Source organism: Cibotium barometz, chromosome 12 (assembly GCF_041138505.1).
Source record: "Cibotium barometz isolate CiBa-2024 chromosome 12, ASM4113850v1, whole genome shotgun sequence".
NCBI lineage: Eukaryota > Viridiplantae > Streptophyta > Polypodiopsida > Cyatheales > Cibotiaceae > Cibotium > Cibotium barometz.
In genome coordinates this window covers 18,265,564-18,291,852 of record NC_141057.1, presented here as the reverse complement: position 1 = coordinate 18,291,852, position 26,289 = coordinate 18,265,564, and the positions used below count along the sequence as shown (strand labels likewise).

The 26,289-nt window shown below is 37.4% G+C and overlaps 1 protein-coding gene across 1 annotated transcript in view; it reads right to left on the bottom strand.

The window, feature by feature from the left end:
• LOC147633148 (MADS-box transcription factor 23-like) overlaps positions 1-26,289 on the bottom strand; it is a 65,979-nt gene that overhangs the window by 8,692 nt on the left and 30,998 nt on the right. The window contains exon 2 of the mRNA XM_086805689.1: positions 18,876-18,951. Within this exon, the coding sequence (XP_086661815.1) occupies positions 18,876-18,951 (76 nt within the window). The remainder of the gene's footprint in view (positions 1-18,875; positions 18,952-26,289) is intronic.

Genomic DNA, 26,289 nt, shown 5'->3' with positions numbered 1-26,289 from the left:
CCAACCTTACAAATGGATGCCGAAGAATATGTAAAACATTGTGACGATTGTCAAAGGACCAAACCTCCCATCACAAAGGACAATATGCCATTGCGGCCTATGTTAAGCACACGTGCGTTTGCCAAATGGGGTATTAATTTTGTCGGTCCCATTAAACCTCCAACTCGTCACACGCATGCCGAATATATTATAGTCACAAAACTGATTATTTGACCAAATGGGTAGAAGAAAAGGCTACTGTCAAAAATGATGCCAGAACCACAGCCAAGTTCTTATATGAGTATGTGTTTACACGCTATGGCTTACCTATTGAAATCGTTAGTGATCAAGGTGTGCACTTTGTGAATGAGGTCATAGAGTTTTTACTTCAAGAATTTATGGTAATTCACAAGTATTTTGCACCCTATCATCCCCAGACCAATGGTCAAGCTGAGAGTACTAACAAGATTCTCTGCACAGCACTCACAAAGATTGTTGAGGGACATAGAACTAATGCGGAGAAAAAGTTGCACTCAGTTCTTTGGGCATATAGAACAGCCTATAAAACATCTGTGGGCACAACCCCATTTGAGCTTGCTTTTGGGCTAGATGCAATTCTTCCCATTGAATTTCTTGTACCTACTCTACGAGTTGGTAAACAATTGGACTCGACTGGTCATGAGCTTTCTCAACGCATTGATGAATTGCAAAAGCTTGATGAGACCCGCTTATTAGCGGTAATGGGGATGTATGCCGAGAAGAGGAGACAAAAGTAACGGTATGATCGAAATGTAACAACTGGCCGATTCAAAAAAGGGGACCTTGTGCTCTTGTACACACTTAAGAAGCATAAGCGAAAGCTCAAGAAACATGGCCTAGGACCGTTTGTGATTAATGAGCTTACTCCAAGTGGTGCAGTGCGTTTAGAGACACTAGAAGGTGAGCAAATGCCTAACTTCATTAATAGAAGTCATCTCAAGAAATACAATGAACCATTAACTGAAGCCATGCTTCAACAAATGCATGCTGCCCACACACGGAAAGAAGCACATAACCTACTTAAATGTCAGGCTCAAGAAGAAGCTAAAGCTAGAGTTGCAAAAGCCAAGGAGCGTTGCAAGGCTTCTGTGTTGACCTTACAGTTGGCTATACTGATGAACAATATGTCAATCCTTTCAATATTCACGTGTGTCTTCATCTTCATGAGACTACCTACTTTGTCTCTGCCTTAATTGACTCTGGTGGAGATTATAATGTTCTCTCATTTGACACATGGGTAGCCTTGGGACAACCAACACTTGTGCACATTCATATTGACTTACGAAGCTTCTCAGGTGAAGATAACCCTATAGAGGAAAAATGTGTCATTATGATATCCATTTAGGATCACCAGATGTCGGTTCCCTTTTATGTGGTCCAAGGCAGTGGTAGAGGTTGTTCTTGGCCGATCATGGTTAAGTGCTACTAATTGTTCATTAGATTGGAAGAATAGACAATACAAATTGTAAATTGATTTTGATTGCATCTTGGGATCTGCTGCTCCACGAGTTTTATCATGTCAAAAGGATGGTAGTTCTACCTTACACAACCCACTTTCAACATCTGCTCTTCAAGATCCAAGACAAATGATGTGGATAATCGATGAGTCCTCAAGTGAGGGCCATGGCTGGCATGTTCCAACTACTCTAGTCACTGCTCAAAGAAGGCCAACAAGAAGGAATCGTTAATTTGGCTACCCAAAGATGTGTACAAACTTGTACCATCTAGCCTAGTTGCTAAACCTCCTAAAAAAAATATCTTTTCCAAGCCTAAGCCTCAGATTGTTACTCATTGGGTCCCAAAGTATGTTCTTAAAGCACAAGGCTATTATGAGGGTGCAACAACACTTTGGCTTCCCAAATGCCATGGTTTGCTAGAGCTAGAAGAGTGTATCAATAAGATTCCAAAAGCCACTCTTGGTTTTTCATATCAGTGGGTGCAAAGGAAATCAACACAACCTCTTCAAGATAGGCTAGGTGGTTGTAATAGTACCTACAAATCTCCTTGTGTTGACCTTCCCAAAACATGTATTGAATCACCAGTTGTCCCAACTTCTCCTTGTTACACACTCCCACCATCAACTTGTGTACCTAAGACAAATCCAACTTTACATGAGTCTCCTTTGAGCATAGATTCTAGCACTTCACTGCCTAAATCCTCTTATCTTGCTCAAATTCCTCGACAATTGCTATCCTTCCCACCTCTTAAGAAGGACATACCCAAAACCAAAGGTAAGGCATTAACACTACAATTGAAGCTCTTTGGTAGATCAGTGTTTGAATAGTCTCACTTTTACTAATGTGGTTCCTTCTGCCATTACAGGATTGTGTTCTTTTTGAGATGATCTTATCTACATTGTTTTTTATAGGGATTGTAATGATGGATATGAGTGTATAAAGTTTGAAGTTTCTAAATTTCATTGTTCTACGCCCAGATACCTCCTGATGGATACTTGGCGAGATACATGTCCACCATGCACTGACCCTGATAATACTCAACCTGAACATCGTGGGGGTTATAGTGCTCCTCCTTTTCAAACTCATTCCAAGGATCCCGTCAAAAACTCCGAAAGATATAACTCTAAACTGACAGTCAGTTAAATTTCCATGTAGATTGAACTGAATACGATCTATCTCAAGGTGAGTGAAAAGAATCTTCCCACTTGCCAATTCAACTTGCATAGGTTTCCCTGATTTGTGATCTAAGACTAGCTTACGCAAGCATCCAGGGGAAATGAAAGAATGAGTACTACCTGAATCAATCAAAAGCTTAAAAGGCTTACCCTGATACTAAGCTGGAGTATGAATGACAAAGAATTGACGGTTTGGCCCTTGGTTTTTAATTTGCAGGATAAATTTGTCCTCTTTTCTCTTCCACTACGTCTGCAATTGTGACTGCCCTGGCTGCTGCAGTTTGAGGCTGAACTATAATTAAAAAAATTCTTTTATGCATACTTTTATGCATAAAAATCAATAATGATGAGAGTAACACTTTTATAATAAAAATTATTCTTTTGTGCAACTATTTATGCATAAAAATTCATAATCATGAAAGTAACACTTTTATAATTAAAAAAATTCTTTTATGCATAAAAATCAATAATGATGAAAGTAACACTTTCATAACAAAAAAATTATTCTTTTTTGTAACTATTTATGCATAAAAATCCATAACGATGAAAGTAACACTTTTATAATCGAAAAAACTTTTATGCATAAAAATCAATAATGATGAAAGTAACACTTTTATAATAAAAATTATTCTTTTATGCAACTATTTATGCATAAAAATCCATAATGATGAAAGTAACACTTTTATAATTAAAAAACTTCTTTTATGCATAAAAATCAATAACGATGAAAGTAATAATTTTATAATTAAAAAATTATTCTTTTATGCAACTATTTATGCATAAAAATCCATAATGATGAAAGTAAAACTTTTATAATTAAAAAAACTCTTTTATGCATAAAAATCAATAATGATGAAAGTAACACTTTTATAATAAAAACATTATTCTTTTATGCAACTATTTATGCATAAAAATCCATAATGATGAAAGTAACACTTTTATATTTTAAAAAATTTCTTTTATGCATCCTTTTATGCATAAAAATCAATAATGATGAAAGTAACACTTTTATAATTAAAAAATTTATTCTTTTATGCAACTATTTATGCATAAAAATCCATAATGATGAGAGTAACACTTTTATAATTAAGAAATTTCTTTTATGCATAAAAATCAATAATGATGAAAGTAACACTTTTATAATAAAAAATTATTCTTTTATGCAACTATTTATGCATAAAAATCCATAATGATAAAAGTAACACTTTTACAATTTAAAAAAAATAATCAATATGCATCTTTCTATGCATAGAATTCAATTCTATTTAAAAAATAATCAATATGCATCTTTCTATGCATAAAATTCAATTCTATGTAAAAATCACTCTTTTTAAAAAAAAATAATCAATATGCATCTTTCTATGAAAATGACACTTTTAGAATACACTAACGATGAGGATTACTCTTTTTTATTAATAAAAGATTAATTTTATTTCATAATTTTTTTAGAAAATTTCACCATAACCTCCTTTGTATGGCTGAGCATTTTTTGATTTTTTTAACCTTAAGCTACTTAGGAATTATCCCCAATTGGTTTAAATCATTCTAAATTAATCAATTTTTATTTTTAAGGAAGAAACAATATGAAAAGATTAATTCCAACAATTAGATCACTTAACTAGGACAAAGAAGGGCTGATTTTAAGAATGAGAGAGGGGGAAAGCCTTTCCAAGAAGGCATAGCATTTGTTTATCATTTTTTAAGATAACAAACAATTTATAAAACTATTAAAAGAATAAAGAAAATATAAAATTTCTAACTTACATGAATTCTGGGAGCTTTCCTTTGGCTTGATGGTTTGAAGGTTCTACTCTTGTATGCAACAAGAGTGGCCACACATTCTTCAGAAGAGGGAATGGTCAAAAACTAGTGAATTATTAAGGATTTCATAGTTCTTGGCTCTTGGGAGGAGTAGAGTAACAATGCATAAAACACTATTAAGCTTCAACAAAGGGGAAGGCTTTTATTTGTAGGAAAAAGTGAGCTCCTAACCAGGCAAACTGATTCTAGAATTTTTCAGTTCAGTTTGGTCAATTTTTGACCATTTTTAGGTCATTTTAGCTTTTGGAACTAGACTTGAATTGGGAGAGAGGAGAGATGAAATATCTCAATTTTTTATGATTTAAAACTCCACCACATGTGTGAAGTAGGTGCCTCATTGATGAGGGGGGGATCCCTATTGTGAGAGGTGTCAAAAATCTATTTTTTTAGAATTCCTTTGGTCCTTAGTCCACTCTTCATCATCTTATGTGAGTATTTACTCATTTTTGGGGGGGTATTTTCTTTATTTATTCTATTTATCTTCTGTATACATTTGGATGAATCTGATTGACCCCTCAAAACCTTAATTTTAAATTTTTTCTAAAATATGGACCCCTAGGGTAAGGCCTCTTGAACAGAATATACTTAATTTCTAATGCACCTTCTAAAAATCTTTTTGAACTTTTGTTTTGGGGGAGCTTATTTTAATAAGAAGAGATATTTTTTTGCCTGAAAATATTCAAAATTACCTCTCTCTAGATCATTTTCTCTCTCTAGGCCAAAACAGTTAGAAACAAGATCTTTTATATTTCTGAAGAGGGATTTGATTACAGGGAAAGATGCTGGACATCTTGAGAGGCTAGGGGAGGAATCTTACATTTATCCACCTTAGCTCACCTTATTTATCATCACCTCCATGGCTATAGAGATCTCTAGATCCTTGCTTTCCAACTGTAATACTTGATAGTGGTGTAGGAGTTGGCATTGTGACAAGGTCCATTTAGAAAAAGTGGGAGCAGACCAGCAATTAGGAGTACAAGGATACGCTTGCAGCTAGCAGATGGAAGCTTAAAACATCCCATTGGGCTGCTAGAGAACATATTGGTCACCACATGTGGGATTGAATATGAGCACACATTTGCAGTAGTGGATTTTGGAAAGCATCCAAACTATGAAGTGATATTGGGTAGACCATTCATGTGACAATTTCAAATGATTCAAGATTGGGGATACAATTATTTGTACCATCGACATGATTCTGTCATCATCACGAGGGTCAACCTAAAGAATCACTCATATCGTGATGTAATGCAGTCTCCAATAGATGAGTTTGATTCTGCTTCATCTAAGGGCTCAAGAGTTACATTGTCAGATGGGCGAGAAGATCTGTGGATGTGTGGAGCCTCATGTAAGGATTTCAACACTGAAAGTTTTAAGGGTAATCGAAGTGTATCAGATGAGGCATACATTCCACAACCCTTCCCTGAGCACTTAATTGATCCCCTAGAATGGAGTCATGTCCTTGCAACATTATCAACATGTGCTTTACCTAAGCCAATTCAATTTTGTGACTCAAATGGATATGACATTATTCCTATACGAATGGTACAACCACGTGACCTTCTAGATGAATTGTACTATGGGGTTGCATCCATAGCACTGCATGTAGAGGAATTCTCAGTGGAGGATTTAACACTCGAATCGGCTAATGATAGTGATAAGGAAGATGGATGGGACTCTAAACCCCGAGGAAGAGTTAGGAAAGGCACGCCTAATCTTGAGAGGAAGGGAGGTTCAAATAGAGATCCCTCGAAGCTGACCCAAACGTAAATGCTGTAAGAGCCATAAGAGAATCCATAAATAAGATGAGAGGGAACGACGTGAGAGAATACAAAAAGAAAACGAGGAGTTTAAGAATGAACACTCTGGACCACCACCTTACTTCTCAGGAAAGAATGGATATCTATACTATGTCCAACCACAAGATAGTATCAAAGACCAAGTAAAACGATCAGATGGATTCCAACTAGGAGAAAAGCCAAAAACTGTTAGCAAAAATCACAAAAAAACAAAGAGACAAAAACAAAAACTCAAGTCTCAAACCGATTAAAAAGAGAGTGTCGGAAGTGCAAAGATAATGGTTGAACAAAAAACTCTGATGAAAGATTGCAAAAGAGAGCTCAAAACCGCATGGTCTGCAATTAGTGATGACTCAAGTGGACAAGAACAGGGTCTCAATGTTCTCGCATACTTCACACAGTACACTCTTCAAGATCGGAAGATTGTTCTTCAACAGCCCATGCGACAAAAGCCAAGCATGCTAGGGGTTTCATATGATGGTCCAGAAGATGCAAAAAAAATTGATATCGCTAAGCCAGGAGAAGAACCTCGCTATGTGTGGATTGCCACAGACTTGTCCTTAGATGAGGAGAAGTTATTAATTCAAACAATAAAGGAGTATCGCAATGTTTTTTCTTGAAGTTATAAAGACCTCAAAGGAGTTGATCCAAGCATATGTCAGCATACAATTCCATTGCGAGAGGATGCAAAGCCTTCCAAGCAACGTCCTTATACTTACAATGAGAATTTTGCACGAAAGATAAAAGAAGAAATAGACAAGCTCTTAGAGGCAAAATTTTTCTATGAGATTGAACACACTGAATGGGTCTCCCCTATTGTAGTGGTGCCCAAGAAAAATGGAAAACTTCGAGTATGTGTAAACCTCAAGAAGGTAAATGCAGCTACTCTACGTGATCATTACCCACTTCCAATCACGGATCATGTTTTAGAACGTGTTGCAAGGAAAAAGGTATATAGTTTCTTGGATGGATTTTTTCGGTTACAATCAAGTGTCAATTGATCCGAATAATCAACACAAGATAGCCTTTGCAACTGAAGATGGCATCTTTGCCTATCGTGTTATGCCATTTGGTCTAACAAATGCACCTACAACCTTTCAGCGGTTAATGAGTCATGTCTTCAAGGAGTACCTTAGGCTATTTCTTGAGATCTTCATGGATGATTTATGTGTTCACTCACAAGAGCGTGATGATCATATAGAACACCTCAGACTTGTGTTTCAAATTGTCAAGTTTATCGTATATGCTTGAATCCTGACAAGTGCAAATTCATGGTAAGACAAGGGAAGATTTTGGGCCATATTGTTTCTCGCAATGATATTTCAACAGATATGGATAAAATTGATGTCATTGTCTCATTACATCAGCCTATCAATCCTAAAGGGGTACAAATATTCATGGGACATTGTGGCTATTATCGTCGATTCATCTACATGTACGATGTCCTAGCCAGACCATTATATGCTCTTCTTGTAAAGTTTAATTGGACTGACGAGTGTGAGGAATCCTTTGAAAAGTTGAAGCAAGCATTAGTGTCTACACCCATCTTACGGGCACCAGATTGGAACCAAATCTTTCATGTCCATATTGATGCTTCAAACTTTGCAATTGGATGTATTTTGGCTCAATCGAGAGAACATAATAAGGATTTTCCAATCTCATATGCTAGTCGACAGTTGAACAAAGCTGAGAAGAATTATACCACAACAGAAAGAGAAGGTTTGTCCACCATGATATATGGAGTGAAAAAGTTTTGCCCCATTACCTTTTGGCAAACAAATTTATATTTTTTGTGGACCATCAAGCAGTGCTATATTTGGTGAATAAACCTTGTGCAACTGGAAGGATTGTGAGGTGGTTTGTCATCCTTCTTGAGTTTGATTTTGAAGTGGCAGTCCGAAAAGGAACAACTCATCTTAGGGTAGATCATTTGTCTCGAATCACCTCTCGAGAAGCTCCTGTGGGTGTGGATGATGGTATGTTAGATTCAACACTTTTACTGGTAGAGACAGCTCCTAAATGGTCTGAACCCATCTTAGAAATTTTGACAAGTGGTGGGCAGATACAACTAGCGGGTCCTAATGTGGACCTATGGCAACCATTCAAGTTAATCTCAGGGAGATTATATCGTCAGGTATCATCAGGGTAATGATGGAGTGTTGCGGCTTATACCTAACCTTGACCAATATGAGGAGATCTTGGAATGGGCACATGAGAGTATTGGTGGAATCCATGCATCAGCTACTACTTGTGTGCGACGTATAACTCAGGATGGGTAATGGTGGCCTACCATGCATGTGGATGCTGAAAAATTTATTCGTAACTGTGCTTCATGTAAAATTCAACAACCAATTCATAATGTCACATTATTCCAAATTTCAACTACACCAAGTTGGAGCAAGTATATTGTGGACTATCTTCAGTATGGTCATACTGATCGAAAAATTTCTAAATATCGAAAGCATGCTATTGATGTTGAAGCGGCCAACTATATGCTGATAGAGGGCCAACTCTACAAGAGGGGCAAGGATGGCAACTTGCGTATGTGTGTATGTGAAGCTGACTACTTGAAAATCTTGACTCATGTACATGCAGGTGTTGGGGGTGGACACTTTTCGGGCGATGCCATAGCTAAGTTGATTAGGTGGTCTAGGCTTTGGGGGCCAACCTTACAAATGGATGCCGAAGAATATGTAAAATGTTGTGACGATTGTCAAAGAACCAAACCTCCCATCACAAAGAACAATATGCCATTGCGGCCTATGTTAAGCACACATGTGTTTGCCAAATGGGGTATTGATTTTGTCGGTCCCATTAAACCTCCAGCTCGTCACACGTATGCCGAATATATTATAGTCGCAACAATTGACTATTTGACCAAATGGGTAGAAGCAAAGGCTACAGTCAAAAATGATGCGAGAACCACAGCCAAGTTCTTGTATGAGTACGTGTTTACATGCTATGGCTTATCTATTGAAATCGTTAGTGATCAAGGTGTGCAAAAGTTCACTAAGTTCTTTGGGCATATAGAACAGCCTATAAAACATTTGTGGGCACAACTCCATTTGAGCTTGCTTTTGGGCTAGATGCAATTCTTCCCATTGAATTTCTTGTACCTACTCTACGAGTTGCTAAACAATTGGACTAGACTGGTCATGAGCTTTCTCAATGCATTGATGAATTGAAAAAGCTTGATGAGACCCGCTTATTGGCGATAATGGTGGGGATGTATGCTGAGAAGAGGAGACAAAAGCAACGGTATGATCGAAATGTAACAACTAGCCGATTCAAAAAAGGGGACCTTGTGCTCTTGTACACACTTAAAAGGCATAAGCGAAAGGTCTGAAGCCATGCTTCAACAAATGCATGCTATCCACACACGGAAAGAAGCACATAACCTACTTAAACGTCAGGCTCAAGAAGAAGCTAAAGCTAGAGTTGCAAAAGCCAAAGAGCGTTGCAAGGCTTCTGTGTTGACCTTATAGTTGGCTATATTGATGAACAATATGTCGATCCTTTCAATATTCACGTGTGTCTTCATCTTCATGAGACAATTGACTCTGGTGCAGATTATAATGTTCTCTCATTTGACACATGGGTAGCCTTGGGACAACCAACACTTGTGCACATTCCTATTGACTTACGAAGCTTCTCAGGTGAAGATAACCCTATAGAGGGAAAATGTGTCATTATGATATCCATTTAGGATCACCAGATGTCAATTCCCTTTTATGTGGCTAGTAAGTCCAAGGCAGTGGTAGAGGTTGTTCTTGGCCGATCATGGTTAAAAGGTACTAATTGTTCATTAGATTGGAAGAATAGACAATACAAATTGCAAATTGATTTTGATTGCATCTTGGGATCTGCTGCTCCATGAGTTTTATCATGTCAAAAGGGTGGTAGTTCTACCTTACACAACCCACTTTCAACATCTGCTCTTCAAGATCCAAGACAAATGATGTGGATAATCGATGAGTCCTCAAGTGAGGGCCATGGCTGGCATGTTCCAACTACTCTAGTCACTGCTCAAAGAAGGCCAGGCAAGAAGGAATCGTTAATTTGGCTACCCAAAGATGCGTACAAACTTGTACCATCTAGCCTAGTTGCTAAACCTCCTAAAAAAATATCTTTTCCAAGCCTAGGCCTCAGATTGTTACTCATTGGGTCCCAAAGCATGTTCTTAAAGCACAAGGCTATTATGAGGGTGCAACAACACTTTGGCTTCCCAAATGCCATGGTTTGCTAGAGCCAGAAGAGTGTATCAATAAGATTCCAAAAGCCACTCTTGGTTTTTCATATCAGTGGGTGCAAAGGAAATCAACACAACCTCTTCAAGATAGGATAGGTGGTTGTGATAGCACCTACAAATATCCTTGTGTTGACTTTCCAAAACATGTATTGAATCACCAGTTGTCCAAACTTCTCCTTGTTACACACTCCCACCATCAACTTGTGTACCTAAGACAAATCCAACTTTACATGAGTCTCCTTTGAGCATAGATTCTAGCACTTCACTGCCTAAATCCTCTTATCTTGCCTAAATTCCTCGACAATTGCTATCCTTCCCACCTCTTAAGAAGGACATACCCAAAACCAAAGGTAAGGCATTAACACTACAATTGAAGCTCTTTGGTAGATCAGTGTTTGAATAGTCTCACTTTTACTAATGTGGTTCCTTCTGCCATTACAGGATTGTGTTCTTTTTGAGATGATCTTATCTACATTGTTTTTGATAGGGATTGTAATGATGGATATGAGTGTATAAAGTTTGAAGTTTCTAAATTTCATTATTCTACGCCCAGATACCTCCTGATGGATACTTGGCGAGATACATGTCCACCATGCATTAACCCTCATAGTACTCAACATGAACATCGCGGGGGTTATAGTGCTCCTCCTTTTCAAACTCATTCTAGGTATTTTTATGCTTCCTTAGGTAAAATTTGCTGTGGGCATCACTTTGTCACTTTATTCTATCAACAGCATCATCCATTTCCACATTGTCAAGAGTGTGCATGACTCGTATTAGGGGAAGCTTCACACATTTATTGGCTATGCCGCTCTTACTCTCGACGATATGGCACGGGCTTAATGAAACAAATTGTGAGAATTACACCCCAATGCCATAACCTTCTTGATATGAGAGTACCAGACCAAGAACCAAATTAACGTAGATTACCTAAGGAGGTTCAAGCACAACAATGGAGGGATACATGCATAAATGCCTTGCAACCACCTATCTTGCAAGCCCTTCTTTCCCCAGCCTCAACATGTCAATTTTGGATCACTATAAGCACCTATATTGAGCAATTTCAAAATCGGCATTGTCTGCTTAACCTTCCCATAGAACCAATGCCATATTTTAGCGAGAAAGCACTCCTTCCTCTACCACCTTCTCCAGAGGCCGGCTTTTGTACAGGGTTGTCCTTGCGTCCTGAAGTGATTGATACAATCTTTCCAGCAGAATTGGACACGGATCCACCGCCAATGCAAGGATAAGCTCATCAACTCCACAATACGATCAACAAGCCAGGGCACTTTTCTCCCACTGGGTTTTTCCCCTCGGCTATATTCGGTGATTGGCACCAATAACAAATTTTATTCTTTTTTTTTCTTATTTGTTAATAAGACATTTTGCAGAGATCTCAGCTAAACAAGAGCATACAAACACGCTCCAACAGTCCACCTACCATGCATACAAATTAGGAAGGGGGAGACATGCAATGCCTACAAAGAGCAAAGAGAAGCAATCTGCAAATCAGCAATGCATCAAGACAAATGTGCCACATCAACGACCACTACAACAGGTGTATTCAAATCATAATCTTTTGTTCTTTATGTGCTTTTCACTTTTGCATATATTGTTTGCATGTTCACACATAGTTGGCTGGTTTAAGTTTTAAATTAGTTGTTACTATTAGCGAGTGATTTCTAGATTCTTAGAGGAATTAGTAGAAGGTATTTCTATTTGAAGACGGTGTAAGACATATACCAACGGAGTATGCCAAGTTCTTATGCTCTAGAAGTATATTAGTTATCCCTAGTGGTAGCTACCTCTTAGGTATGGGCTAGGTGCTACGATAAACAAAAATTTACGAAACACGTGCCCTAAAAAATATATAGAAGTGACTTGAGACGTGACGTGTCTACAGCCATGTGGAATGCTTGGTAGGACCTTGGGCTGTTTTAACAGCTTGGAGCCAATGCCTTGGTTTCCATGGGGTTAACACTAACATCTAAAAGATTAAGAAGAAGACCTACAAGGACTCTATCGCCTTGATAAATGCTGGTAGGACTCTTGGGTACATTATGGACCCTCGAGACCGATGCCCTCATCTTCATGGAGTACTCCTTATGTCAAAAAGAAAGAAAAGGGTCTATCGCCCTTGAGATACTTAGCGGCCTTTAGATTCTATTGGCGGAGGTCTCTTGCCCTTTGCTTGGGTCTCATTGGGATGGAACCTTCCTCTTTATCAAGCTAAAAATAATAATTCTCTTTAATCTTCTAACACCATATTGGGGAATATGGGAATTTTCCAATAGTTTGGGACACGTGGTTAAATCTTTGGATTAATCATAACTTGAACACCGTTAGTCCAAATTGAGCGCTCTATAGCTCACTAGATTCCATTTTCCAAGCGCTTTCCAACAATAGGTCACATGATATGGTTTTGAGAAACTCTTAGGCATGTTATCCAGGTTCCACCTTTTTAGTATTCAAAAAATGGGAGTTGGGAAATTCCCAAACTTACGAATATAGTGTTTTCTGCTCCTTCCATTGTTTTTTGCAACTTTTGTTTCTACTGTGCCCGAGGACGTGCGCGATTTAGGAAGGGGGGAATGTTCCACGGGAACACGGATTATGGAAGGAGACCGGAAGCAATTAATGCGAGAGAGCGAGATTGTAGCCATGGGAACATAAAGATGCACATAATTTTTTCATATTTTTGTGCCGAAGTGCAATGTAAATCATTTTAGACCAATGTGGGTTCTAAATGAGAGTTCTAAGTGTATTAAGCAAGGCTCACTTATGGGGTTGTCCACCCATATGTGAAAGAGGCCTAGGGTTAGGGTTAGTGACATCTCTATAAAAGAGATGTTATCTAAAGAAAGAGGAGGTTTTTGGCCATTCTCATAAGCTATTGAGTGAAGCTCTTGAGCTCTCAAGCTATGGCAACTCTCTAACTCTCTCTCTATTGTACTCTAATGAGCATCAAGCTCCAATGAGTATAGCTCCACTTCTTTCTCTTAATATGCTTTAGCATCATTGAAGTAGATTAATCTATGATTAGTTGAATGCTTCTTTCTTTCTCTTGTGTATGCATGCTTGTAGTGTGTGTGTGTGTAGTCTCCATTGATGCAAGCTCTTGCCCACTTCATTGGCAATGAGTTATTCATGGAGAGACTCTCTCTATGAGCTTGTGGGTTTGTGAATGATACATTCTATGCTTGCTTAAGCTTGTGGGTTAGTAGATGCACGCTTATGGGTTTGCTAGCATTAGGGAAAGCTAAGATTTAATCAATGTTTGAATGGGATTAAGAGATTGCCATGCATTGCTTGTTCTCTTGATTAGTGTAGTGGATTTAAGGGATTGAGAGATTGATTGAGGTGTTGAATGGTTGAGTCGTCAAGTGGTGGTTCGTGTATGTGAGCTCTCCCTCAAGGGATAAGCCTTCATGCACTAATCGGGTTGAGTCCTCGGATTGACATTGTGTTTCTTAACACATTTGTTGATCGGTAGTACTCTATGAGCACTATATTTTGCACGGTAGAGAGAACCGCTCTATAGTAATAAGTGCCAAACCTCCCAATAGATCTTACATAATAATTAGAGAAATTGATTGAGGGCATAAAGAACTGCCTACAATTATGACATGTGAATTAAAAGATACATAAGAATCGGATGGGATACTATAGTGCGCATTAACATACTCACAAGGCATATCCTAGATTGTAATCAAAATATGCACAAAGATGTGGTAAAGAATTTGGAATTCCTTGCAAAACAAAGATAATTTAAAAAAGCTTAAAGACGTATCTCAAGAGAAAGCCGTAGAAAAATAATTGGATCAAGAAAAGTTATGACAGGCTAGAATCAAAGTAGGAGATGAAGGCTTGGTTATGGAGGGATTAAAAAATTCATTAACGAAAACAAAAAACACATTTCAAACCTTGTATCAAAAAGTGCTCCCAAAATACTTTCTATATTTGACCATTTGAATGATATTTAGAAAGGTTGAAGCCCTTTTTATGTAGGCTTAAACTTAACCGAATTACAATATTGAACCAGAGAGTAAGGTAGGTAATCTTCACTTTCAACTTTCCATGAAAGTGTGCTCATTTCTACTAATCCTATTGTTTACCTAAATAAATGTGTACTCTCACTTCATGTAGACATTTTGGGCTAATCTTCTCCAACATTTTAATACTTAACATCTAAAGCAAAAATCAATATTAGAAGAGGTGCACACTTATGTGCCATTTAAACATGATGCATTTAAAGTGAAACAAAAAGACAAATGTTTAAAGCACAAAATAATATTATAAGGTGTGCACACTTACTTTCCGTTTTAAATTAATGTGCCCACTTACTTTCCATTTTAGCTTGATGTGCATGCTTAAAAGTTGTGCAACTTATTTTCCATTTTAAATTGATGATAAAGGTCTAAAGCACAAAATAAATTATAAGATGTGCACACTTATTTGCCATTTAAACAACAAAAAAATCCAGGTAAATTTTTTTTACAAAGGATAGCAATGCCTTGTCTTTTAAGTTGTCTATAATGAGAATAGAAACGACTATCCAAAAGTAGCAACTAGAAGATTTGTAAAAAGAAACGACTACCCAAAAGTAGCAACTATATCATTTTTAGAAAGAAGTCCAAAGAAAGCTTGTAAGGTTGCACAAGGCCAAACCAACTCACATGAGATGAAAGACAAGATTAAAATGGCAAACAATTCAACAAGAGAAATGAAGAATCAATTGCACAATTGAAAAAAAAAGGATTGAGAAATGAAAAGTCAACTACACAACAAACTAAATAAGCTTGGGGTATAAAAGTTCTCTCTAGATCCTAAGATCATAGAGCTAAGATTACACAAAGGGAAAGGGAATTCCCTAATAAGGACCACTTAAGAATAATGTATACAAACGTAAAGTAAGCATGGGAAGAGATAGAAATAGTGAAAACAATACTACTCAAAAGCCAGAAACAAGTGCTTAGTAACTCAAATGACAAGCTATATGCTGTAAAGAAGGAGATAAATAAGGTGGACATTGATCTTCCATAAGCATAAACGAAGGCAAATCAAGCCAAATATAAAGTTGTGATTAGCACATAGAGACTCACAAGGAACTTCTAGCAACAATACATGAAGGGAAGATGTTATCTTCCGATTCCTCTATAGGCATGAGCAGCAAGTGACTATTTTACAATAAGATCAAGTCAAACTAAGACCACCAGCATAATAAGGTGATAATATCATAGAGAAAGTCATTGTAGGGCTTGTTGATAGGTCTCCTTGTTAAAACTTGTCCTTATTTATTCCTATACGAACCCTCTCTCTTATTGAATTTTCACCTTAGGACATATAGTCCTCATTAGGAGATAACATTAAGCGGTGTGAAGGCCCTATTATAATTATATTTATCTTTCATGCTTACATACACCTCTCTAATGCTACATCCATGAGAGCATACTCTATTATAGTTATACATATCATCCATGAGAGCACCATACTCTATTATAGTTATATCTATCTTTCATCCTCACATATACCTCTCTATTATAGTTATATCTATCTCTCATCCTCACATATACCTCTCTAATGCTACATCCATGAGCACACTAAGAGGTGTGAAGACCCTTTTATAATTATATCTATCTTTCATGCTTACATATACCTCTCTAATTCTATATCCATGTGTGCATGCTCTATTATAATTATATATGTCTTTCATGTTCCCGTATATACCTATAATGCTACATCCATGATACAGTGTATAGTACTTAATGTATGCCTCTCCAATGCTACATCCATGTACTCATACCCTCTACACTCTATACTAAATTTTAAATATTGGTGTAGAGTGCTACAAAATTCTACCATATTGAATATGATGGGTAGATAATGTTCAAGGTTCATTTGTCCAATCTACTACTTCCAACACCAACCTCTCCACACTAGCTTCCCTTCAAATGTTAAAACAAAGTTTTGATAATTCAAAACACAAGGGTGGCTTGAAGCTTTTGAAACCCATCAAAACTTACTACTCCACAATATCTCATGATGTCATCCTATGGGTTTTCTTACTTTATATCATAAAATATATGCTCATTTAGAAAAACTTTTATGAAATGTAGTATAGGAATTTTCTATTAAACATATACCCATGAATCACATGTCAAGAGGATCAAGAAATTTGCATATTATTTGATTCTACCAACACCTCCCCCTGACCATAAAGATGAAACATAATAATAGAAAGAGAGAGAGATAGCTTACTTTTCTTGTTAAAATTGTTTTCTAAATTAAATACTTCTTCCATATCACCTTCCTGACCAAGGTGAGGCCTATAATGTTCATGTAAGTGAAAATATTAGCAACTATTATTTCTCTCCCCCTCATCACTATTCACCTACTAACCCTCCATTTTCCCTCTCTCTCTCTCTCCTCCTCACTATTATTGATTATGCCACCTACTTGTTACTATTCACCAAGCTACTAAACTTCTAGATCAAGAGGACTTGGTGGAAATATAATGATTTGTAAAGGTCAAGCTGGAGACATTCAGAAATTAGTAACAGCTCAAGAACTCTAACAACCAATAGAGGTAACAAGAAGTTATGCTAACTACAACTTCGGATGAGGATGAGATAATGGTCCATATTGGTAATCCATTAGTAAATCCTAAGTTAAGGCTCAATGCCTTGCTAAAAATAAGATCCTTTTATCACACCACAAGGCAAACACACACTTTTATCTAGTAGAAACCTTGAATGTCATACAGTTCTAGATATGATTGACATAACATCTTTAAGTTGAAAAGGCTCGGGGGGTGCACTACTAAGAAACCCTATGAAGCACGTGCATTCAAAGGTTATTTAAACAACCCCTTATCTGTGAATTTCCCATGAATAGAATGACCCCTTTTCTTTATAGACTTACTAATTTTTACGTAGAATCAAATAAAAAACCCTTCTGTAAATGAATTTGAGGTAAAAGACACCTTAAGGGAGTATGTTGGCAAGCATTAAATTTTGCCAACATATAAATAGTCGTATATTACAACAACTTATATATTGAGAAGAATAAATGTCTAGAGTAATCAGGTTGTATTAATACCATCAACTACACTCCTCAAACCTCCATACATGCACCACACTTTTGAAGATATAAATAAGATAGGATTCTAGATAGCACTTCCATATTTAAAATAAACCCCTTTCACAGTGCAAAAGCACATGAACTACTACTACTCACACACTCTTAACATGTCTTTCAAAAAATAGGTAGAATCCTATGCACAAGAGGGTATGCATGAGGCAGGGAGCATGTTAACCATATCCCAAGGGTTTAAAGTTACTCTTTGCTACAAATGAGAGAAAGTAATAAGAGCTATATGTAATGATAATATGGTCAAATTTAATCTTTATGAGAATCTAGCCATGTCCAACATATCCATGTAATGGTAGTATAAATAAATCTAATCTTTATGAAAAGCTAGCCATGTCCAAACTACATTTAGTTGACTTTTGAGTTTCGGGTACCCAAGTGTGAGTAAGGCATAGTTTTGGGGGTATCGAAACACGAATATAGGAGGCATAGTTTTGGGGGTATCCAAACACGAATATAGGAGCCACTTATATACTAGTAATTTTATCATCAAGAACACAAATCCCATTTGTGTGAATTATGAGTTTTAATTGTGATTTTATGATATATGCTTACTATGTGGCAAAAAATCATGATTAAAACTTGTTATATATCCCTTTGATATAAACTAGGTATATCTCCATCTTACCCTTTCTACTCATAGTTTAAGGAAGAGTTCAATGTGACTTATTGTGGGTATCTTACCTTGCTCTCAAGTTTGAGCGTAATCCTACAAATCTACTCATTCACACTTTAAGAAAGAGTTTAATGTGACAATGTGGAGAAATTACCCTTCCTAGAACTCTACTCATTCAATGTTTAAGGAAGTGTTTAACATGATTTATCATGGGAAAGTAACCTTTCTCTCAAGTTTGAGCCTCTTAAAATGTGTAAGCTTAATTAGGTGTTGAAGCACCACTCTGCTACAATCTGTCTTCCACGTTGTGACCATCCATAGCTATGTACTCCATGATAAAAAGGAGGTAACTCAATCTTCTCAACATGCACCAAGAATAGCATACCTCTACTCTAAAATCACTCCTCTACTCTAAAATCACTCTAAAATCACTCCTCTACTCTAAAATCACTCCTCTCAACATGCACCAAGAATACTATGCTTACTTTGAACTCTTTTTACTATTAGATAAAAAATATTTTCTAATTTAATATACTCATATTAAAGTTAAAAACTAGTAATCACTTTGTATATAAGTAATGTTTTGTGTACCTTAGTATTTGATGTCATAACATTTCCACTCTTTATGCTTGAGCACATTTCATATCTTTCAAATATCTTTTGCATCCTGTCAAAGTAAAGTTGTTAAATAATCGCTCTCTCTCTCTCTCTCTCTCTCTCTCTCTCTCTCCACATAGATATAGGTATACTTTAATATAAACTACTCTAGTTTAGACCACATATTTCCTCTCCTTTCCATTGACTCGTTTAGGGGGAACATGCATGGAAGAAAAAGGCACATTGCGATTTTGTAAATATTCTAAAGGACTTCAACTTTGTACCTTGATATCCATTTCTAGATTAATTAAGGAGCTTTAGTTTTCATTATACTCTATATCGGATGATTCAAGGAGTTAATACCACATCCATGGGACATTAGTACTATTGGAATTTGCTCCCTTATTGATTATATATAGATGCTATTTCATTATAAGTGGTTGATTATAAATGGATAGAGTTTGCCAAGCTTGCATTCTCAATGTAGAGCCTTGAGACATGTCACAACTTGCTTTTTTGAGACATAGGATGGTAGCACCAAACAATGTGAGTACATAGAGAGTTATTTGCTAGAAATAGCTTCTTTGAGATATAGGATGGTAGAACTCGTCAGTAAGTAGCTAGAGTGGTATTTGTGCTTGTAGCTTGTACATATGTAACAAAGCATCTTAGTACATAGAGTGAGTATTTTTAATTAATGAACTTACATTACATATACATAAAAGAGGATTTTTAATTAATGAACTTACATTGCATATAGATAGAAGAGTGAATAAAATAAGTAGCTCTTAAATGCAACTAGTTTACCTAAATTTATAGGTAGAGGTTTTCATTTTAACGTAGCATTCTATGCATGTTGGTAGCTTCCAATGCATGCCGGTAGCTACCTAGGCATGCCGATAGCTTCCAATGCATGCTGGTAACTACCTAGACATGCCAATAGCTTAGCTTCCTAGGCATGCCGATAGCTTCTTAGTAGGCATGCCGATAGCAACCTAGGCATGCCAGTAGCTTCCTATACATCCGGCACTTCCAATGCATGCTTTCTATAAAACTATTTAAATTAGTGATGGAGACAGGAAGTGACAAAAATGACAATAAGAAGAAAACAAAGGACCTAACATTCAAGGAGATGTAATGCAATGAGCTACTTTAGTTGTTAAAGACACCTTCAAAAATTCAGTATGCACAACTTTGTCTATACATGGTATGCTGAACAATTCAAATAGTTCATTCTAAGGTTTCCTCAAGATGTGGTGGTGTTAATAGTGGACTTTCCTAAAAATTATTCATTCAAACACCACAACATATCACGCGCACAACAACATTTTTTAGTAGCAATTTTGAAAGGAAAATATCGAGGATTTTCACGATGTTGAGCAATGATTTATCGCCACTCCAGAGCATTTTTCCGTTGTTGAGCAACATTTTTTGCAGTGAAAATTCGCTGCATAGCATCGTGTATAGCAAAAATGAAAAAATCGATGTTATACTATAAAAATATCCCGCTTCTTTTACCGCCACATAGTTTTATCTTTTAAATACAATCATCTTGTACTCGTAGTTTTATTACAGGTTTATGCCTTATCTATCACTTCTACCTCTCCTACCCTTTCCTCCTCAAGCTCAAGCAAGGTATGTCTACTCTTTTCATTTATCTCCTATGCAAACAAGCTTTCCATGAAAGCTTTCTTATGAGTATTTTCTTTCTCTTTCCTCTCTTTTAAGTTTTTATTTTCTTCTTTTTTCCTTCTTATTGAATCTTAATCATTACGAGTATTTTTCCTTCTTCTTTTTTCCTAATTAATAGCTCTCCACCATTAAAGCTTCATATGGTAAGAGATCTTGATTTTTTTCATTACTTTTTTTTTTGACGGTTTAGTTTTGTAGGTTTTCAACACATACAAGCCTCACAAGAGATCTCTTTCTTGTATGTTTCTTCTTTCATGCTTTTACATGTTTTTAGGGTTTGTAAGATTTCAAGCTTTTAAGATTAGGGTTTTTTATTAATACTTTTTTTTCCTTATTTTGGTTTGATTTTGTAGGATTTTAACACATAAAAGCTTCAAAAGGTAAGAGATCTCTTTCTTTTATGTTTCTTCTCTTATGCTTTTACATGTTATAGGGTTTGTAAGTTTAGGGTTCTAAGATTAAGGTTTATTATTTTTTCCATTCTCCATGCTCCATGCATACCAGTAGCTTCCAATGCATGCCGATAGCTACCAATGCATATCGGTAGCTACCTAGGCATGCCGGTAGCTTCCAATGTCTCACCACGAGACAACTCAATGGGTAAAGTCTTTTGGCTTGCATGCTGACCACTCTCTCCATGATATACATTCTTTGAATCCACAAGGACATCGTGTCGCCTACTAGCTCCAACATGCACGTGCATACTTGTTGCTTCCTGTCCCATGAGGAGTAGATGCATGGCGAGAAGTGATTGATACCTCTTCCTTGGTAGCTACCTACGCATGCCAATAGCTTCCTATGCATGCCTACCAGTAGCAACCTATGCATGTTGGTAGCAACCTAGGCATGCCGGTAGCTTCCAATACTACATGCCCTTAGCTACTTAGACATGGCACAGTAGCTTAGCTTCCTACGCATGCTGATAGCCTCCTAGGCATGCCAATAGCTTCCAATGCATGCCGGTAGCTATCTATGCATGTCGGTAGCAACCTAGGCATGCTGATAGTAGTAGTAGTATTCGGTTCATCCTGGGGTTTTTTCTTCGCGTGCGGTCCCCGTTCATCACGCATTTGCCTCGTTGGAGCCTGACTCTTCACTCTCGGTTACTCCCAATCCAGAGCACCCTTCTTCCATTCGTGAAGAAATCCAATGGTCAAAATCCGTACAAACACCATCATAGACCGAAATCCAAAAACCAACTAATCTTGTTCGAGGATACTGCACAGGGAAATGAAAAGGTCACTTCTGAATCGAAGATAATGAATGAAGGGGAGACCGAATAAGGTCATGTATCAAAACGACTTCTAGCATCACCAAGTAGGTCAGAACCGCGTTCGTGAACTTATCCGGATAAGCTGAACCTTTTGAAGTAAATGCGAAAGAAGCATCGATTAGGACCAGGGAGAGTAGCAAACTGATGACTAAGTAGAAAGAAATAGAGGCAAATTCCTACCTAGGTAAGCCGGTAGCTTCCTATGCATGCAAGTAGCAACCTATGCATGATGCTGGTAGCAACCTAGGCATGAAGCCGGTAGCAACCTATGCATGATGCTGGTAGCAACCTAGGCATGCCAGTAGCTTCCTAGACATGCCAGTAGCTTCCTAGGCATGCCGATAGATACCAATGCATGCCCATAGCAACCTAGGCATGCTGATAACTTCCAAGGTCTGCCTGTAGCTTTCAATGCATTTTGGTAGTAACCTACACATGCCAATAGCTTTCAATGTATGCCGGTAGCTACATAGGCATGCTAGTAGCAACTTAGGCATGCCGGTAGCTACCTATGCATGCTGACAGCTTCCGATGCATGCCAGTAACCTAGGCATGATGATACCTTCCTAGGCATGCCAATAGCTTACCATGCATGCCCTTAACAACCTAGGCATGCCAGTAGCTACCTATGCATGCTCGTAGCAACCTAGGCATGCTGGTAGCTTCCAATGCATACTGGTAGCACCATAGGCATGCTCGTAGCTACCTATGTATGCTGATAGCTTTCAATGCATGCCACTGGCAACCTAGGCATACGGGTAGCTTACAATGCATGCCACTAGCAACCTAGGCATGCCGATAGCTTCCTAGTCATGCGAATAGCTTCCTATGCATGCCGATAGCAACCTATGCATGCCAGTATCAACCTACGTATGATGTCGATAGCAACCTAGGATGCCGGTAGCTTCCAATGCATGCCGGTAGCACCATAGGCATGCCGGTAGCCTTATGCATTAGCCAAATGCATTAGCCTTATGGATTATCCATATGCATAAGGCCATTTGCGTAAGATTTTTAAATATTTATGTTTTTTCTTGGATAGATGGCACAGAACTTGTGGCGCGATGTTACACATGAAGGAGGAGTCGATATCCCAACAATATTTGTAAGTATATTAGCCTCAAATTGTATCTTATCTCTTAATTAAAGAAAGTTATCTTAAATAACAACTTTCTAAAACAATCATTTTTTTGTATGTTTGTTGCTTAGAGCAGTGGATTGCTCCCAATGAATATAATTTTGCATTACAATGGGGTTTGGAAGCTCTATTTGAAAGGGTGCAAGACGAAGGATATATTTTTATTACTAGAGGACATGCTTGGAAAGCATGCAAATAAGTACATTCCTAAACCTTGGACGTCTTTGTTTTTGCAAAACTGATTTTCACTTGTGATAGTTTTGATGTGTTTTAGAATCATGTAACTAGAAACGGTGGTGATCATGTAACTAGAAATGGTCCGCAAATGTCCAAGCAAGAAGAAATGGAAATGTGAGAAGCCAAGGGAGTGGAGCTACAACGAACAATAATAATTGCAATGAGTGAGATGTAAGACCCCCTCAATGTAGCCCCTAGCTCCACAGTTTTTCATTACGTTTTTTTTTGTATATGAGATTTTTGGAATCATATATTTATGTAATTCCGCCAAGTATTGAATTTTGACATTCCTAAAACCATGAATTGAAATTGTTTTTCTTTTGTATTTGTCAAGTTTTATTTACATTACACTTGTCCATGACGATGAGTAAGACATGAAGTTGTGTTAGTTTTATTGTGTCTACATCAGAAAAAAAGAGTTGGGGTAGACTGGGGAGTCCTGTGCAGGCTTCCCAATTTGCCCTAGGTTTTTTTTTACTCTGCAATAATTCCATTGCTTAGCTGAAAATTGCAGTGAAATTATGCTGCTTAGCAGCGAAAGTGAAATTACACTATGGAGGAGCAAAAAAGCGCTGCTAATTTCACTACTGAGAAGCAAACCCATTGCAGCAAAAATAGTAGCATGTTTAATGACGAAATGGGCATGACATCTCCGTACTCGTCTAGTTATAAAAGTGCTACTATTTGTGCTTCTAAACCCTCTTTTTGTTGTAGTGAAGAAGCAAAACGAGATTCAGTCCATGAACTGGTATGCTAGACAAGTCACAAATTTTGTCCATATGTATATTGTATGGGAATCGCGTTTAGTAAGAAATTTAACTTCATATCAAATGATAAAATACATGGCATAATCTTTGTGCAACTTTGTTTGTGTAGCATCACTAGTGGTTAAGAGATGAAGGCTTCAACCTCAAGAGGCATTGATTTTGATAATATGAGGCTTCCTTTCAATTCAAGGCCAAGAAACCCTTCTATTTTATTCCAAGATATGTTGGGATCAAAGGCTTGTAGAGATTACATGCAACATCTTTGTCCTTGCCCATGGCAAAGATGATCACAATGGGGCTAATGTACTTGTGAAGAGATCCTTGACAAACTAGTAGATTAAGGTCAAAGAAGCTACATTAAAATGTGTAGTGGATTTGATGGCTTTTCTTAGAGCTAATATTTCTCATGAAGCTCTTGCTTGCTATGCATCCAAGCATAGGGAGATTTTGCATGCCAACTAGGAGATCAAGAAGGAGATGTAGATAGGGAGAGAAAGTGGAACTATGAAGCTATTCCCAAGTCAGGATCCCTACATTGCGTTCATGGGAATTCACCATATAGCAACCTTTCACTAACATCAAGATGGGTGTCATGCAATTGTAATGCATGTATGTAATGGTCATAGAGAAGAAGCATCAATAAAGCACATATGCCACGATGACACTATTACATTTTGGTCCTACAAATGATGTAAGTATTGATGAAGAGTCCATAGAAGAGAGTTTATATGCTAGTCATACATTGTCTAATGCGCTTTTCCTTGGAGATAGTTTTACAGTCAATGCCAACAAAAAAAATTGGTAGTTTTAATTTAAAAAGGTGGAAATTTCCATACATAAAGGTTAGCTTTACTACTAGATTCCATACATAAGATCTATATTTAATATACAAAAATTATTAATAATGCTATTTTTAAATACCCCTTGAATGCATGTGCTATAGTTAGTGTTTACATAGTTAACCCCCTCTGGGCATGGAGGAGGATGGATGCCTTTTTGCAAAATCATGGCCTCAACCCCCAACCCCTTTCCAACCTCGCCCCCATCCCACCTCAACGGGATCTAAAATTTGCCCAGATCAATGGCGTTGTTTGCACACCTCGGCTAGCTCGATGCGACAGAAGGACATTGGCCATATTGGTGTTTATGTTTCACAGCACAAACTTGAAGAATTTATCCTTCATCTTCCACCACCACAAATCCTTTTTCCATATCACCATCACAAATGTGCCTGTCACATTAGGTTCAGGAGTTTGGGCACTAAGGTTGGAGAGGAGGATTCATTTGCACACTTTGATCAAAACTCCCCAAGCTGAAGAAGGTAGATGCTAAGGAGAATCTAACATGGTCCCTATCTCTGGGTGATTGACTCCACTAACATGATAAGGAAAATCTAACATCAAGGAAGATTTGAAGATTCAGGGTTTAAGTTATTGGATTGGGAATCCGACAACGCTAGGTGTTGTCTGACCGAACAACAGCACCAAACATCCACACAGTCGGACAACCACCCAGCCACCGCCGAGCTGGAGCAGCATCGCCATAATGTTAGAGTCGACGCACTTTAACACCAGTTAATAGGTCATTACTTCTGTAAATCAGTCGTGCTCAGAGCACGAGGGTATCTCTATACCACTCTATGACTACGAGTGAAACAGTATAAAAGGGTGTAGTCCCAACTATTATTATTGTATTATATGTTTAGATAAAAAAAGATCATTCTATATCATCTATGTACATTTGTCATGTCTATTTATCTTCCTATATATTTTTCATATATATTCGTCTTAATCGATTTCTTTGTGCAATCTCCTGTAGTTGATAGTTTGTTTCCGCATCATCTTGTGCTTGATCCATATCATACAGGTGTATTTTTGCTGCACACATAACCAGAGACACTCAGTAGGTTGATCAGGACATCAGTCAATCCTTGACAGCAAGTGTTATCTTAGTAAATCTCTCATCATGTGGTAGACCTATAGGTAAATGGAAATTGTCAAGTTTTTATTTGGGAATCACATTTTCCCTTAGCTAGAAAGGATACTCTTTGGTACTAACCACTCCTTCTTAGTCAACCCCCTCAAGGGTTGTGATTGAGGTTGAGGTTTGGGATTGTTGTGTCTTTCATTCACAAGTTTGTATATCTCCGTAATGATTTAAGGGGGTGGTGGAGTGTCACATTTACATAGCCGAGAGGGCTAAGAGCTCTAGTCACCACCCAACCCTAGAGGATAATGATGAGTGTACACACTTATCATTACCACCCAATTGGTATAGTTCATGACCACCCAATTGGTATAG